Source organism: Vigna unguiculata, chromosome 10 (genome assembly GCF_037176805.1).
Source record: "Vigna unguiculata cultivar grain cowpea cultivar isolate G323 ecotype 2 chromosome 10, ASM3717680v1, whole genome shotgun sequence".
Taxonomy (NCBI): domain Eukaryota; kingdom Viridiplantae; phylum Streptophyta; class Magnoliopsida; order Fabales; family Fabaceae; genus Vigna; species Vigna unguiculata.
Window position 1 is genome coordinate 14,670,354 of NC_140801.1, and position 16,063 is coordinate 14,686,416.

Here is a 16,063-nt window from a genome sequence, read left to right on the forward strand (position 1 = left end):
TTTCAATTTTCCTAACCTGTTAACCCTAACATATAGTTTATATTGTTCCATTCATTTCCTCCCGTAACTACATTAATTTCAATGAATCACTGCGTCAAATCATCCTTTAAGAGCTAACCCGTGATTTTCCCCCGATCAAAATCATGCCAGAACGTGCAGAACAGTGGAAATCAAATCACAGATTCGCGCCGCCTGGCAGATTAAAGAATACCGCCAGACCCTTCATCCAAAAACAACCCAGAACTGATACAGGCTTTGAGTCGCCTGGCGGTACAAGGCCTCACCGCTAGGCACTGCATCCAGCAACACAAAAAACACATGTAAAAATGGATGAGCCGCTTGGCGGCTATGTATAGCCCATTAGGCGGTTTCTGGAAAATTTCCAGAATTTCAGCAGAAACACAGCGCAAGTAACAACCATACATAATTTACGTATAATGATCATTCAATTCAAACCACAACATCAGATTAACGTAAGAAGCTCCCCTGACCTGGATCCTTTAGTTTAAACCTTGACAATTGGGAAATTCTCCTTTGATCACCAACCCTCCTTGGTTCCTCTCTATTCAGCCCCTCAACTCTCACTCAAACCTCACACAATTCCAGAATTTTCGTGCTCTCTCTATAGGTATATTTTCCAGCTTGCCAAAACCCTTCCCTTTACCTCACGTTGGCCTTTTAATGGTGATGTTTATTGCCATTCATGGACCCCTTTATGATCCGTTTTTCAGCCTCCCCCCCCTTGGCTGCCATTTCTCTAGGGTTTACGTTAACCCTTCACCTTCATGCCAAAACCAAAAATTACAAAAAAATGTTCAATTTAGGTTCACCAAGATTTGAACCCCTCACCATGCCAAAGCTAAATCAATACCAAACCATCAGACCAATTCATATTTCATGCTAACAATCACGACCCAATTATCATATTATTTCACAACATGATTATCATATATTTAAAATAAAAATAAATAATAACACAAAATGGCATACATAGGACTCAAACCCAAGTCCTCTCACATAATCAAAGTACTCTCAACCACTTGAGCTAGTACTTTTCCACATCATCCCACTCATAATTTAATGTCATAATTAATTCTCCCACCCGTATTTATTAATTAATTATTTAATTAATTAATTAAATTCCACGGGTCTTACAGGTTGCTCCTGCGTTTTTGAGACCAAATGGCATGACCTTGTAGAAGTAGTTGGCGTCGTCTGTGATGAAGGTGGTTTTGTTCATATCGGATGAGGCCATGAGAATTTGGTTATAACCGGAGTATGCATCAAAAAAATTGAGGACCTTGTTACTAACTACTACGTCGTCAAGTCGGTTAATATTGGGTAAGGGGTAGGTGTCTCTAGGACAGGCTTTGTTAAGATCCGTGTAATCAACACACATTCGCCACTTTCCATTGGATTTCTTGACCAGAACCACGTTAGAGAGCCAAGTGGTGTAGTGGGCTTCTTCGATAAACCTCGCTTTTAGCAATTTCTCGGCCTCAACCTTGGCCGCGAGGCATCGTTCTTCACCAAGTTTACGTTTTTTCTTGGAGACATACCGAGCCTCCTTGTAAATGGACAACTTTTGGGATGCCACGTGAGGGTCAACTCCAAGTAAGTCAGCAGTTGACCAAGCAAAGAGGTCCGTGTTATTGACAAGGGTGGGTGTTAGGATGTCACGTTGTTCAAGTTCTAACCAATACCGAGTTTGATAGTGCGGCCATTAAGGAGCTCTAGGGGGTGGTTTCTTCAACAGGTTCGAGGCAGATATCCCAGCCCACTCTAGGGTGTAGATCGTCACCAGATAAGGCGATCTCAAAGTCGGGAGGTCGCTCAATATGATTGGTTTGAAGGATGGGAAGCTGTGGGCGTAGGCTGGCGATGTAGCATTCGCGTGCAAGGCGTTGGTCGCCATGAATGGTGAGGATGTCGCTAGATGGGGAGGGGAACTTCATAGCCAGATAAGGTGTGGAGACAACAGCGCCAAGAGTGTTGAGTGAAGGGCGGCCGAGGAGGACATTATAAGATGTAGGTGCGTCGACGATAAGGAAGCGCATATGAATTGTTTTAGTCTGGGCGCCATCGCGAAAAACGGTGTGGAGGTCAATGTAGCCGCGGGTGGAAACTTTTCCCAAGAGAATCCATATATTGGTTCATCGTTTGGGACCATGGCGGTGTCAAGGAGTTGGAGTTTCTGATACGTAGCCCAATAGACAATGTCGACGGAGCTGCCTTGGTCGACGAGGACTTTCTTGACGGCATAGTTTTCTATCTCAACGGTGATGACCATAGGGTGATCTTACTGGTGATCAAGGTCATGAAAATTGTCGTCTGTGAAGGTTGTGAGGGGCATGTGACGTCTGTGATGAGAATGGGTGATGTGGTTGATGGATTGGATATGGCGGAGGTGTCTTTTCTTGGCGGATGAGGTGGATCCGCCACTAGCAAAGCCACCAAAGATTGTGTTAATAGTGTCGCATAGGGGAGGGTGGGCAGAGGTGACGTCGGTGCGAGCCGGTTGGGGGTCAAGGTTTGCGGGTTGGCTTGGGTGTTTGTCATGGCGAGAGTCACGGGAGGCGTCGATGGTCAGAACGAGGTTGGTGATTGGATCGGGGAGGGTGGTCTTCTCTGCGGACAAAACAGCGGAAATGGTTAGCACGAACCAATTCTTCAATTTTATCTTAGAATGCTTTACATTCCTCTGTGGTGTGGTCGTGATTTCGATGATAGCGGCAGTATTTAGTCATGTCAACGTTGGGAGGAGTGGTCGTCATGTGTGGTGGTGGGATGAGGTCGGCCTGTAAGGCCTCGTCAAGGAGACGGGATCTAGGGACATTTAGAGGGGCATATCTGCTGAAGTGGGGTAGTCGGGGTTCTTGGGGTTTCAGGTCAGGTCAGGAAGGTTGTGGAGGGGGGGTTGCTGTGGATGGTGTGTAGTCATTGCAGAATTTTGTTTGGAGAGTTTGCATTTCCTCCATGCAGACTGATGAGTTCAAATTTTTGCCCTCATTTAATATTTAAATTTGGGGATTTAATTGAATTTTCTGTGCTTAAAGATTGATTTAATTAGGATTTGTGATTATTAGATTTATTTTGTAAGTTTGGTAAAAGTGGCATAAAAATTGATTTTAGTTGCATAAAATATTATTGGATATTCTAACGTTTGTTAATGCAGCTGGAATTTATTTTTGGTCAATTAATAGTGTGATTTTAAAATATTCAAAGTTACAAAATAAGTCCAAAATCAAGAAATTCTGAAAAAGAATAAATCAGGAGCTAAATGCACCCCCAGTTTTTACTTGCACACTCCTTTTAAAGTGGACCACCAAAAACCTGTTCTGCACCCCTAGTTTTCACTAAGTTGCACCCCTCCTACCACTTAAACTCCACTAAACCAGATCATGCCATGTGGCAATCCCCATCTTTTAAGATTAGCCAACCATAAGCTGCCACGTGTCATAATCCTCCACTCACCAAATTGACCACTCAGATCTTGCCACGTCATCATCTCCTCCATCTCACACATGAAACCCTAACCCTAGTTTCCCTACCACCCTCCACATAGCCGCCGCCGCCAACCTCGCTGGCCACCACGCAACTGCAGTAGTGCCGCCCCTGCTCTGCCACCACCGTCCCTGCACTACGCCGTCAACGCCTTCACTACACCAGAAGCGGCGCGACCACCATCATTTTCTCGCCTCCATCGCAGCTCCACCACAACACCACCGCGAGGACGCATTCAACCACCACCGCGCCTCCGTCTTCTCCACAGCGCATCCTCATCGCCAAGCCGGAAACCACCGCGACGAGCACCACATCCTTCGCGTACCACCAGCAGTGAGGAACAGATCGGAATCGCGCAAGCTCCGCCGCACCACGCACCACCATCTGCGCGAACCAGCGCCGTCACGCCGCAACAACCTTGCTCCGCCATCTTCTTCCTCGCGCACAACCATAACAGCGTCGCCGGAGAAGAAGAAGAAGCCAACCGCCATTGCCATCAGCCGCGCAACAAGGGGAGGAAGGAGGAAGGGGCAGAAACCCTAATTCTGGAGAGAGAGTACTCTGCGTCACGTGTCAGCGTCTGATAGGACAGTCAAACTGGTCAACTGGTCAACTCTGGTCAACTGGTCAAAGTCAACAGTTAATTCTGGTCAATTTTGTAAAAATGCTTAAATGCGAAGGGCAGAATTGGAAATTGGACAGGAATTAAGTTGCTAATTAATTAAATAAAAATAAAAGATTTTAGCAACTGACAGATAAAGCCCAAAGTCCAGTGGAAGCCTATATAAAGAGACTTAAGGGAGCAGAAACGGGGACGGACATTTTTTTTACAGCTGACAGCTTAGACACTTAGAACTCTCTGGTTTTGGCAGATACCGTCTCCACCACATCTCTCATTCTTTCTTTTATTTTCTTTCCTTTATTTCATCATGTATTCCATCAAAGCCATGGAGGGCTAAGCTTTAAGGGTTGATTCCACTGTAATTTCTTAAATGGATTCTGAGGTTAGATGAATTTATATATTTTGTTATTTTGATTATTGTTGTGGTTTTTGTTTATCTATGTCCTTTGCTTCTTAATCGAATAGAAAATAATGATTTTAAATCTACATACATGCTAATCATATGAGTTAAAAGGTTTTTAAATTAAATTGAGACTTTACTTTGATTTTGTTTAGAAATTTTCATTTGATTAAATAAGTTTTTGCCAATAATTGAGACTTTAATTTAATTAGAGGTAATTACTTTAACTAAAATTAGTCAAGACTTTACTTTGATTAATTAAGTTTTCTATTTGGTAAAGAAACAAAGGAATAGACATGATTAGGCATAGTAAAATTAATTGAGACTATACTTTGATTAAATTTACTATGGACAATCTAACAATTCTCACTTTTAATTGAGACTGTACTTTGATTAAAAGTGAGGATGCCAACAAATGAATTGAGTCTTTACATTGATCTATTTGTAAATCAACAATAATAATTAATTTAACAATAATCTCTAGATAACCAATGAAGAATCTTATTTAGAAAAAGCAGTGGAATTGACCTATTTACTATTACTGTGTTTACAATCTTCCGTGTCATTTTCTTTGCATATCAAAACCCCCCTATTTTTATAGTTGCTAGTTTTAAATTGCATTTTTGAGAATCAGATATTTGAGATCAATTCCGTATTCGTTGTGAGACGACTCAGGGTTATCTTAACCCTAACTATTTTCTTCACTACAAACTGGCAATACTGAAGTTGCTAAAGTAGTGGTAATTTGATCGCCTAACGACAGCGATATCAAATTTGGCGCCGTTGCCGGGGAATACGGTTAGTATTTCTTTTATTTTGATTCTGTTTTTATTTATTTATTTATTTATTTTATTTATTTTTATTTTTATTTTACGCATATACGTTTGATATAGTTTGTTATTTTGTAGTATCTAGTTTTCTGTTAATATACTCCAAGTAAAGTTCTATTTTTGTTTTGATTAAGAATTTCTTTTAAGAAATTTTTGAGACTAGTTTGGAAAACTCTATCTAGGAAAGACTTGGTATTTAAGTTGTCCATTGTGACGCACCTCTCTTTCCTGGGAGTAGACCCAACGACATCTTAACTCATTTCTTTCTTGAAATCTTTCTCCAAAACAAGAATAGGAAGAAAAAAAAACACACAGGGAAACACTTTCAGGTGGACTTGCATAGTGCATGACTCGGGCCAATCCGGGTCAATTTTATCAACTTTATTCAGAACTTGAAAGGAACTTGCGTAAATCACGTAGGAGACTTGAACTCAGGTGTTCTACTGAAGGAGCACCATCATCATCTGAACCTACCACTGAAAGTGTACCGCTAGAATCACCTCCGGTGATTAACATATCTTCTGATCCATCACCTGAACCAGAAATTCAAGAAGATAGAATGGAAGAAAGAACAATAAGAGAGTTGGCTTTACCGGATGCAGCAATTACTCAAAACATGTGCATCCAATATCCAGATGGAGAATGTGAGCTTAAGTCTGGGTTAATCCATCTTTTACCCAAATTCCATGGATTAGCAGGAGAAGACCCGTACCATCATTTGAAGGAATTTCATGTTGTTTGTTCATCCATGAGACCTACAATAGTGACAGAGGAACATATCAAGCTTAAGGCTTTTCCATTCTCACTGCAAGATGCCGCTAAGAATTGGTTATACTGCCTTCCGCCAGGATCCATCAATACCTGGGAGACTCTGAAAAGATTAATTCTGGAAAAGTTTTTTCCAGCATCTAGAGTTGCTGCTATTCGCAAAGATATTTATGGGATAAGGCAACAAGAAAGAGAAAGTCTTCACGAGTATTGGGAAAGATTCAAAAAGTTATGTGCTTCATGTCCTCATCACCAAATAAACGAGCATCTCCTCATTCAATACTTTTATGAGGGATTGAGTATCATGGATAGACAAATGATAGATGCTGCAAGTGGAGGGTCATTAGTGGACAAAACGCCAACAAATGCAAGACAATTGATTGAAACTATGGCGTCAAACCATCAACAATTTTCCACAAGGAGTAATTCTATAACTCTATTGAAGGGAACCCATGGAGTAGAAGCTTCATATGTTGCAGATCACAAGAAATTAGAAGGGAAGTTGGATGACTTAGCAGCCATGGTAAGGACCTTGACAGACTTACAGAAAAAGCCTATCCCTTCTACTTTATGTGGAATTTGTGCTTCTACTAATCATCCTACAGAGGCTTGTTCTATGTTAAAAGAGACAGGGACGTTAGACAATGAACAACCTCAGGCATATGCTGCAAACATCTATGGCAATAATAGACCACCTCGGCAGCAATACAACCATGATTTGTCCTCCAACAAGTACAACCCAGATTGGAAGGAATATCCCAGCCAGAAATGGGGAAATCAACAGCTTCAACACCAACAAGTCTATGTTCCACCTCAACAGAGGCAACAACCACAACCAGCGGCAACCTCTGGTGATTCAAACATGGAGGCAATGATGAAAATGATGGCTGACATGATGAAGGGACAAATCAATGAGTTGAAACAAACGATGGAAGCAACCAATCAGAATTTGCAAAATCAGATTGGACAAATGGCAAATGAGTTAAATCAGATGAAGTCTCAACAAGGCTCAAGCAATTTGCCTGCACAAACTGTAATCAACCCGAGAAATGTAAGTGCTATTACTTTAAGATCGGGTAAGCAAATACAAGGTCTTGGGGATGCCCAAGAAGATGAAGATAAGGACAATGAAGTTGTACCTAATGATGAAAGAGGAAGATCAGATGAAGCAACACAAGTAACATCTGAGATGCCTACACCCAGTGATAACTCCAAGTTGGTATCCCCTAATACTTCCTCTGAAAATCCTTCTCCTTATTCTCCTCCTCCTCCCTATCCAAACCGTTTGAAACCAAAAACTAAAAAGATGGAGGAGTTAGACAAAGAAATCCTGAATACTTTCAAGAAAGTGGAGATAAACATTCCTTTGTTGGATGCTGTGAGACAAATTCCTAAATACGCCAAGTTTCTCAAAGAATTATGTACACATAAAAGGCGTATTATGGACAAAGAGGTAGTGAACATGGGAAGAAACGTCTCTAGCTTAATCAAGAAGCCTGTAGTCAGAATGCCGCAAAAGTGTAAGGATCCAGGTATGTTTTCTGTTCCCTGCATCATAGGAAGTACTAAGTTTGATAATGCTATGTTAGATTTAGGAGCTTCCATTAATGTAATGCCTTTATCTGTTTTTACTTCACTTCATCTTGGACATCTTAAGTCTACTGGTGTGGTCATTCAATTGGCCAACCGTAGCACAGTTAACCCTGCAGGTGTGCTAGAAGATGTGCTTGTCCGTGTGGACAAGTTAATTTTTCCTGCAGATTTCTACATCTTGGATATGAAGGATGATGAAGGAATGAGTTCAACCACAATCATCTTGGGAAGACCATTCATGATGACAGCACGTACCAAGATAGACGTGCATGCAGGATCCTTGACTATGGAGATAGGAGATGAGAAGGTGCAGTTCAACGTGCTAGAAGCCATGAAGCACCCAATTGAAGACCATTCTTTGTTTTGTATTGATTTATTGAGTAATGTAGTGAACAATTATGCTTTTGGACTTTTGGACGTTTTATCTGGTTTTTCTTCTTCTTTGGATTTTTCTTTTTCGAATGTTTCGGGCTCAATTTTAGACGAAAGAGAAAATTATAAAACAGGTGATGTTGAGGACGCGGTGTCACTATTTGATACCTCTGTGGCGTCCAAGTGTGATGCTGAAGTGGCTGAAATTACCTTAGGCAATAAAATGTTGCCATCTGTGGAACAGCCACCCACTTTGGAGTTGAAACCTTTACCATCTCATTTGAAATATGTTTATCTTGAAAGGGATGGGAAACTCCCTGTTATTATATCTGCCTTGCTTACTGACGACCAGGAACAAAAGCTATTGCAGGTTATCAAAGATCACAAGCGAGCAATAGGCTGGACTTTGGCAGATATTCCTGGTATTAGTCCTTCTTTCTGCATGCACAGAATACTCTTGGAGGAGGATGCTAAGCCAGTAAGGCAACCTCAGAGGAGATTGAATCCTCAGCTGATGGAGGTTGTGAAGAAAGAAGTCACCAAGTTGCTACAAGCAGGTATTATATATCCCATTTCTGACAGCACTTGGGTGAGTCCTGTACATGTGGTCCCCAAGAAATCTGGGATCACAGTGGTCAAGAATGAGAAGAACGAGTTGATTCCTACTCGTATTCAGAATAGCTGGAGGGTCTGTATTGATTATAGAAGACTAAACCAGGCTACCAGGAAGGACCACTTTCCTTTACCATTCATGGACCAGATGTTAGATCGATTGGCAGGTAAGTCTCATTACTGTTTTCTTGATGGATTCTCTGGGTATTTTCAAATTTTATTGCCCTAGAGGATCAACATAAGACTACTTTTACTTGTCCATTCGGTACATATGCTTATAGGAAAATGCCATTTGGCCTTTGCAATGCTCCTGGAACATTTCAGCGATGTATGATGAGTATTTTTACAGATTTGTTGGAGCATTGTATTGAGGTTTTTATGGATGATTTTAGTGTATATGGTTCATCTTTTGATCATTGCTTGTCTAATCTTGCTAGAGTCTTGGAGAGATGTGAAGAAACTAACCTTGTTCTAAATTTTGAAAAATGTCATTTTATGGTGGAACAAGGTATAGTTTTAGGTCACGTTGTTTCCAAGAATGGTATATCTGTAGATCCTGCTAAAATTGATATTATTTCACAATTGCCTTACCCCTCTTCTGTGAAAGAGGTTCGATCTTTTCTTGGACATGCAGGATTTTACAGGAGGTTTATCAAGGACTTCAGCAAGATAGCCAACCCTCTCTCCAACTTGTTGCAAAAGGATGTAGTATTTGACTTTGGAGAGAGGTGCAAAGATGCATTTGATACATTGAAAAAGGCGCTTACCACCACTCCTATCATCCAGCCACCTGACTGGACATTACCGTTCGAGTTGATGTGTGATGCATCAAACTTTGCAGTAGGAGCGGTGCTTGCACAAAAAGATGGGAAGCTATCACATGTGATATATTATGCTTCCAGAACGTTGGACACAGCGCAGGCTAACTACACCACGACTGAGAAGGAATTATTGGCTGTTGTGTTTGCCTTGGACAAATTCAGACCGTATATACTTGGTTCCAAGGTAATTGTTTATACTGATCATGCAGCATTAAAATTCCTTCTGAAGAAAGCAGATTCGAAACCAAGGTTGATCAGATGGATGCTACTGCTCCAAGAGTTTGACATTGAGATTCTAGACAGAAGTGGAGCACATAACTTAGTAGCCGATCATCTTAGCAGAATTGAAAATGGAGAAGATAACATTCCTATTAAGGATGACTTTCCTGATGAAGTCCTCCTAGCATTGACTGCTGTGAAAGGTATGTTTCCTGAACCTTGGTTTGCTGACATTGTTAATTATTTGGTTGTTTCTGCTATTCCTCCTTCTTTCTCCAAATATGAAAGAATCAAGCTAAAAAGTGAGGCAAAATACTACATCTGGGAAGACCCAATCTTATGGCGCATTGGTAGTGACCAAGTCATAAGGAGGTGTGTTCCAGATATCGAGATACCTCATGTGCTTGAGTTCTGTCATTCGTCTCCTTTTGGTGGACATTATGGCACACAACGAATAGGTAGGAAGGTGTTGGATTGTGGATTATATTGGCCTACCGTTTTTAAAGATGCACAGAGGGTATATGAAAATTGTGAGCAGTGCCAAAGGGCAGCCAGATCCATTATAAGAAGGGATGAAATGCCTCAACAACCCATGCTATATTGTGAGGTATTTGATATTTGGGGTATTGATTTTATGGGTCCTTTTCCTCCTTCTTTTGGGTTTTCATATATTTTGCTTGTTGTAGACTATGTCTCCAAATGGGTGGAAGCCATAGCTACAAGGACTAATGATTCTCGAGTTGTTATGAGTTTTGTCAGGTCTAACATTTTCTGCAGATTTGGGATACCACGAGCCATCATCAGTGACCAGGGGACTCATTTCTGTAATAGGCTACTTGAGAACATGTTGAAGAAGTATGGGGTGACACATCACATTGCTACACAATATCACCCCCAAACCAATGGGCAAGCAGAGATCTCTAACAGAGAGATTAAAAAGATACTAGAGAAAGTAGTGAAGCCTAGTCGAAAGGATTGGGCAACAAGATTGGATGATGCACTTTGGGCACACAGGATAGCCTACAAAACACCTATAGGTATGTCACCTTTCAGGGTGGTTTTTGGAAAGGCTTGTCATCTACCTGTGGAGATTGAACATCGGGCCTATTGGGTCGTGAAAGCATGCAACTTGGATTTGGAAGAAGCAGGAAATGAGCGAAAGCTTCAGTTGCAAGAACTAGAGGAGATTAGGCTAGCAGCTATGAAAATTCAAAGTTCTACAAAGAGAAAACCAAGAAGTTCCATGACCAAAAGCTTGTGGCTAGAAAGGATTTCAAGGTAGGCCAGAAGGTGTTACTATACAAATCCAAGCTTGGTCACATGAGTGGTAAGTTGCGTTCTACTTGGGAAGGACCATACATTGTTACAGAAGTCTTCCCTTATGGAGCAGTGGAGATCAAGGAAGAATCCTCAACAAGAACTTTTAAAGTTAATGGGCATCGTCTTCGAATATTCAATGAAAATCAAGATATGCTGAACAAGACGATGGATGGGATGAACTTGACTTCTCCCTCATACCTTCCACCTTGAGGAGGTAAGTAGACTTCATACTTTTTCTTTGCATTTTATACATATTGAATACATTGAGGACAATGCATGGATAAAGTGTGGGGGTGTGGGGAGATTTCCCCCTTTTCTGTTTTTGTTTTCTATTTGTTTTGTTTTTCCTTTTCTAATTTTGTTTTCTGTTTGTTTTTATTAAAAAAAAAAAGTTTCTGTTTTCAATAAAACATATTGACATTGGATTTTTGGATTTGATTTACTAATTGGAACGGTCATAATTCTGGGAAAATAAAAGTCATGTGTTATGAGTGGATTGTTGTCTGTGATTTACTGATTGAGTTGATTTGAGAGTTTCTGGAATAAATCTTTTGTGAAAGAGTTTTTGACCTTGTGAGTTTTGAGCTTTATTGTAAGGATGAACTACCGTGTCTCATGCCTATTTTTCTTGTGTGATTTGCTCATGTCTTGTCGGTACTCAAATGTTTAGCTTGATTATGTTGTTTTGCATCTTAGGTGAACATGCATGATTTGATATGATTGAGGCATTTCTTGTTTTTAGCTACTTGGCCAAATAAGCTAACCATAACATTGATCCATTGGTAGCCCCTTGAGCTTAAACCTCTTTTTCTTGTTTTGAGCATATTGCATAACCTTGAAAAGAAAAAGACCATGTTTGTCCTTAGGGAGAAAGAAGGAGCTAGTGGATTATGTTGAGATTGGTTGAGGAATAAAGTGTGGGGGTGTGTATTTCCCCCACAAAGTTGTAAAAATGGCAAAAAGGAAAATAATTGTTGATGACAGAGTGTTGAAATGAAAAATGATTGTTGTCTGAAAAAGAGAAACAAAGGATAAAAGAGAAAAAAAAAAGAAGAAGTAAAGAATGATTGTTTTTGAAACCGTGCTCTATAAATCTTTCTTCCTTACTATTTCCAAAACACATAAATCCTAAAGTTTTTCCTACCTTTGCCTTGGCCTCATTATAACCTGTTAAAAGTCCTCATGATTTTTGAATGCATGTTTTCTGAAAGCTGTGAATATTAGAGTCTTGCTAAGCATTGAGAGTGTTTACTTGCATGGGTATTTTGAGTGAAAACACAAGCCAAAACACTTGAGCGAATCTTGGTGAGAAAATATATATTTAACTTGAGTGTTTCTCTTTCATAGTTGATTATCTTGTAAACTCAAAAGATTAACTCATGTGTAAAAAACAGAATTTTATCCATTTGTTTGTGCATGACAACATGATTTCTAGAAGATTGATTTGTTTCCATTTGTATTCATTTCTTTAATCCACTGAAAATATGGAATAAAAGACCTCAGAATAAAGTTTTGAAATTCTTCAATTTTGCCCAGGAGTGCAAAAGGATAAGTGTGGGTGTGTGATGAGTTCAAATTTTTGCCCTCATTTAATATTTAAATTTGGGGATTTAATTGAATTTTCTGTGCTTAAAGATTGATTTAATTAGGATTTGTGATTATTGGATTTATTTTGTAAGTTTGGTAAAAGTGGCATAAAAATTGATTTTAGTTGCATAAAATATTATTGGATATTCTAACGTTTGTTAATGCAGCTGGAATTTATTTTTGGTCAATTAATAGTGTGATTTTAAAATATTCAAAGTTACAAAATAAGTCCAACATCAAGAAATTCTGAAAAAGAATAAATCAGGAGCTAAATGCACCCCCAGTTTTTACTTGCACACTCCTTTTAAAATGGACCACCAAAAACCTGTTCTGCACCGCCAGTTTTCACTAAGTTGCACCCCTCCTACCACTTAAACTCCACTAAACCAGATCATGCCATGTGGCAATCCCCACCTTTTAAGATTAGCCAACCATAAGCTGCCACGTGTCATAATCCTCCACTCACCAAATTGACCACTCAGATCTTGCCATGTCATCATCTCCTCCATCTCACACATGAAACCCTAACCCTAGTTTCCCTACCACCCTCCACACAGCCGCCGCCGCCAACCTCGCTGGCCACCACGCAACTGCAGCAGTGCCGCCACTGCTCCGCCACCACCGTCCCTGCACTACGCCGTCAACGCCTTCACTGCACCAGAAGCGGCGCGACCACCATCGTTTTCTCGCCTCCATCGCAGCTCCACCACAACACCACCGCGAGGACGCATTCAACCACCACCGCGCCTCCGTCTTCTCCGCAGCGCATCCTCATCGCCAAGCCGGAAACCACCGCGACGAGCACCACATCCTTCGCGTACCACCAGCAGTAAGGAACAGATCGGAATCGCGCAAGCTCCGCCGCACCACGCACCACCATCTGCGCGAACCAGCGCCGTCACGCCGCAACAACCTTGCTCCGCCATCTTCTTCCTCGCGCACAACCATAACAGCGTCGCCGGAGAAGAAGAAGAAGCCAGCCGCCATTGCCGTCAGCCGCGCAACCAAGGGAGGAATGAGGAAGGGGCAGAAACCCTAATTCTGGAGAGAGAATACTCTGCGTCACGTGTCAGCGTCTGATAGGACAGTCAAACTGGTCAACTGGTCAACTCTGGTCAACTGGTCAAAGTCAGCAGTCAATTCTGGTCAATTTTGTAAAAATGCTTAAATACGAATGGCAGAATTGGAAATTGGACAGGAATTAAGTTGCTAATTAATTAAATAAAAATAAAAGATTTTAGCAACTGACAAATAAAGCCCAAAGTCCAGTGGAAGCCTATATAAAGAGACTTAAGGGAGCAGAAACGGGGACGGACATTTTTTTTACAGCTGACAGCTTAGACACTTAGAACTCTCTGGTTTTGGCAGATACCGTCTCCACCACATCTCTCATTCTTTCTTTTATTTTCTTTCCTTTATTTCATCATGTATTCCATCAAAGCCATGGAGGGCTAAGCTTTAAGGGTTGATTCCACTGTAATTTCTTAAATGGATTCTGAGGTTAGATGAATTTATATATTTTGTTATTTTGATTATTGTTGTGGTTTTTGTTTATCTATGTCCTTTGCTTCTTAATCGAATAGAAAATAATGATTTTAAATCTACATACATGCTAATCATATGAGTTAAAAGGTTTTTAAATTAAATTGAGACTTTACTTTGATTTTGTTTAGAAATTTTCATTTGATTAAATAAGTTTTTGCCAATAATTGAGACTTTAATTTAATTAGAGGTAATTACTTTAACTAAAATTAGTCAAGACTTCACTTTGATTAATTAAGTTTTCTATTTGGTAAAGAAACAAAGGAATAGACATGATTAGGCATAGTAAAATTAATTGAGACTATACTTTGATTAAATTTACTATGGACAATCTAACAATTCTCACTTTTAATTGAGACTGTACTTTGATTAAAAGTGAGGATGCCAACAAATGAATTGAGTCTTTACATTGATCTATTTGTAAATCAACAACAATAATTAATTTAACAATAATCTCTAGATAACAAATGAAGAATCTTATTTAGAAAAAGCAGTGGAATTGACCTATTTACTATTACTGTGTTTACAATCTTCCGTGTCATTTTCTTTGCATATCAAAACCCCCATATTTTTATAGTTGCTAGTTTTAAATTGCATTTTTGAGAATCAGATATTTGAGATCAATTCCGTATTCGTTGTGAGACGACTCAGGGTTATCTTAACCCTAACTATTTTCTTCACTACAAACTGGCAATACTGAAGTTGCTAAAGTAGTGGTAATTTGATCGCCTAACGACAGCGATATCACAAACGTAGTCGGCGGCGCAGAGTTTCAACTCATGTATGGAGGCGGGTTGGTGGAGGTAGACGTTGTTGGCGAAGGGGTCGGGTTTGAGAGTGAGGGCCATGCACTAAGTATCATTTCTTGGTTTAGGTGTGGAGTGCGAAGGGCAGCCTTACTGAAATGGTCAATGAAAGGCCAAAGCGTCTCGTCTTGTTCCTGTCTAACGCTGAGAAGTGAGATTATTGTAGTTTGATGCGGGCGGCTGCCGGCGAAGTGAGTGGTGAACATGTGGGAGAGGGTGTCGAAGCAGTCAATGGAGTATGGCGGAAGGGTGGTAAACCATTCGAGGGTAGGGCCTTTAAGGGTGGTAGGAAAGGCCTTGCAGAAAACAACATCATGGGAGGTGTAGAGGGCAACGTGGATGATGTAGACCTTGAGGTGTTCGTCTGGGTCAGTCTCGCCGGTGTAGCGTTCCAGTGTGAAAGGTTCCCACTAGGCAGGGAGGGGAGTGTTGGTGATGAAATCGGTGAAAGGATGGCAACGCCTAGGTTGAGCACATGGTAGTGGGTGAGGAAGGATGAGATGGTGAATGAGGGTGGGAAAAGTGGAAGTGAAGTTGTGAGAGGGGATATGGGTGGTAGGGAGGGTATGAGGGTTGTTATAAGGTGGGATATGAATAGCGTGTGGGGTGGTAGGCATGTTATAGGGCGGGATGTGGGTGGTGGGTAGGGTGGTGGCGAGGGTAGGACCCGTAGTATTTCCTGGGAGGGTGGAATGGAAGTGTGTATGATGGGTTGAGAGGATGGGAGTTTGTTAAGTGGTGGTGAAGGTGTGCGGGGTAGGATTGTACTCGCTTTCTTCTTTAGTGGGATGGAAAGTTGGGAACCCTGCGGCATCAGATGTTTCCTTTGCCTTTCCCTTTTTAGTGGGATCGACCTTAATCTTTCGCCTTAGGCGTGAGTTCTCCTGCCGTATTGCCTCCATCTCCTCAGCATTGCACTTCTTCAAATCAGCTAGTTCCTGTTGCATCTTGGCTTGACCGTCTAGGATGGCAGCCAAGGTGATGTTAGCAGGTCCTAAAGGACCTGCTTCAGCCAGTTTGTTAACTCCTGCTATGCTGCGGGTAGAAACCATCTTCAGAAAAATGCG

At 40.9% G+C, this 16,063-nt stretch overlaps 1 protein-coding gene and 1 pseudogene across 1 annotated transcript; one reads left to right on the top strand and one right to left on the bottom strand.

Annotated features, from left to right (window-relative positions):
- Positions 1 to 1,135: 1,135 nt before the first annotated feature.
- On the bottom strand, positions 1,136 to 2,057 carry LOC146882204 (uncharacterized). Its single transcript, XM_085667323.1, has 2 exons — positions 1,802 to 2,057; positions 1,136 to 1,692 (listed from the first exon to the last, which is right to left on the bottom strand). Exons 1-2 carry the CDS (start codon positions 2,055 to 2,057, stop codon positions 1,136 to 1,138), a joined length of 813 nt encoding a protein of 270 aa, XP_085523449.1.
- A 3,915-nt stretch (positions 2,058 to 5,972) lies between these two features.
- LOC146882205 (uncharacterized) lies at positions 5,973 to 13,687 on the top strand (annotated as a pseudogene).
- The last annotated feature ends 2,376 nt before the right edge of the window (positions 13,688 to 16,063 follow it).

What these genes read in the sequence shown, in the direction of transcription:
- LOC146882204 (XM_085667323.1), bottom strand. Translation starts at nt 2,057, where the DNA reads ATGCGCTTCCTTATCGTCGACGCACCTACATCTTATAATGTCCTCCTC. An exon ending in CTTTGAGATCGCCTTATCTG is followed by an intron (nt 1,693 to 1,801) that starts GTGACGATCTAC and finishes GGTATTGGTTAG; the next exon opens with AACTTGAACAACGTGACATC.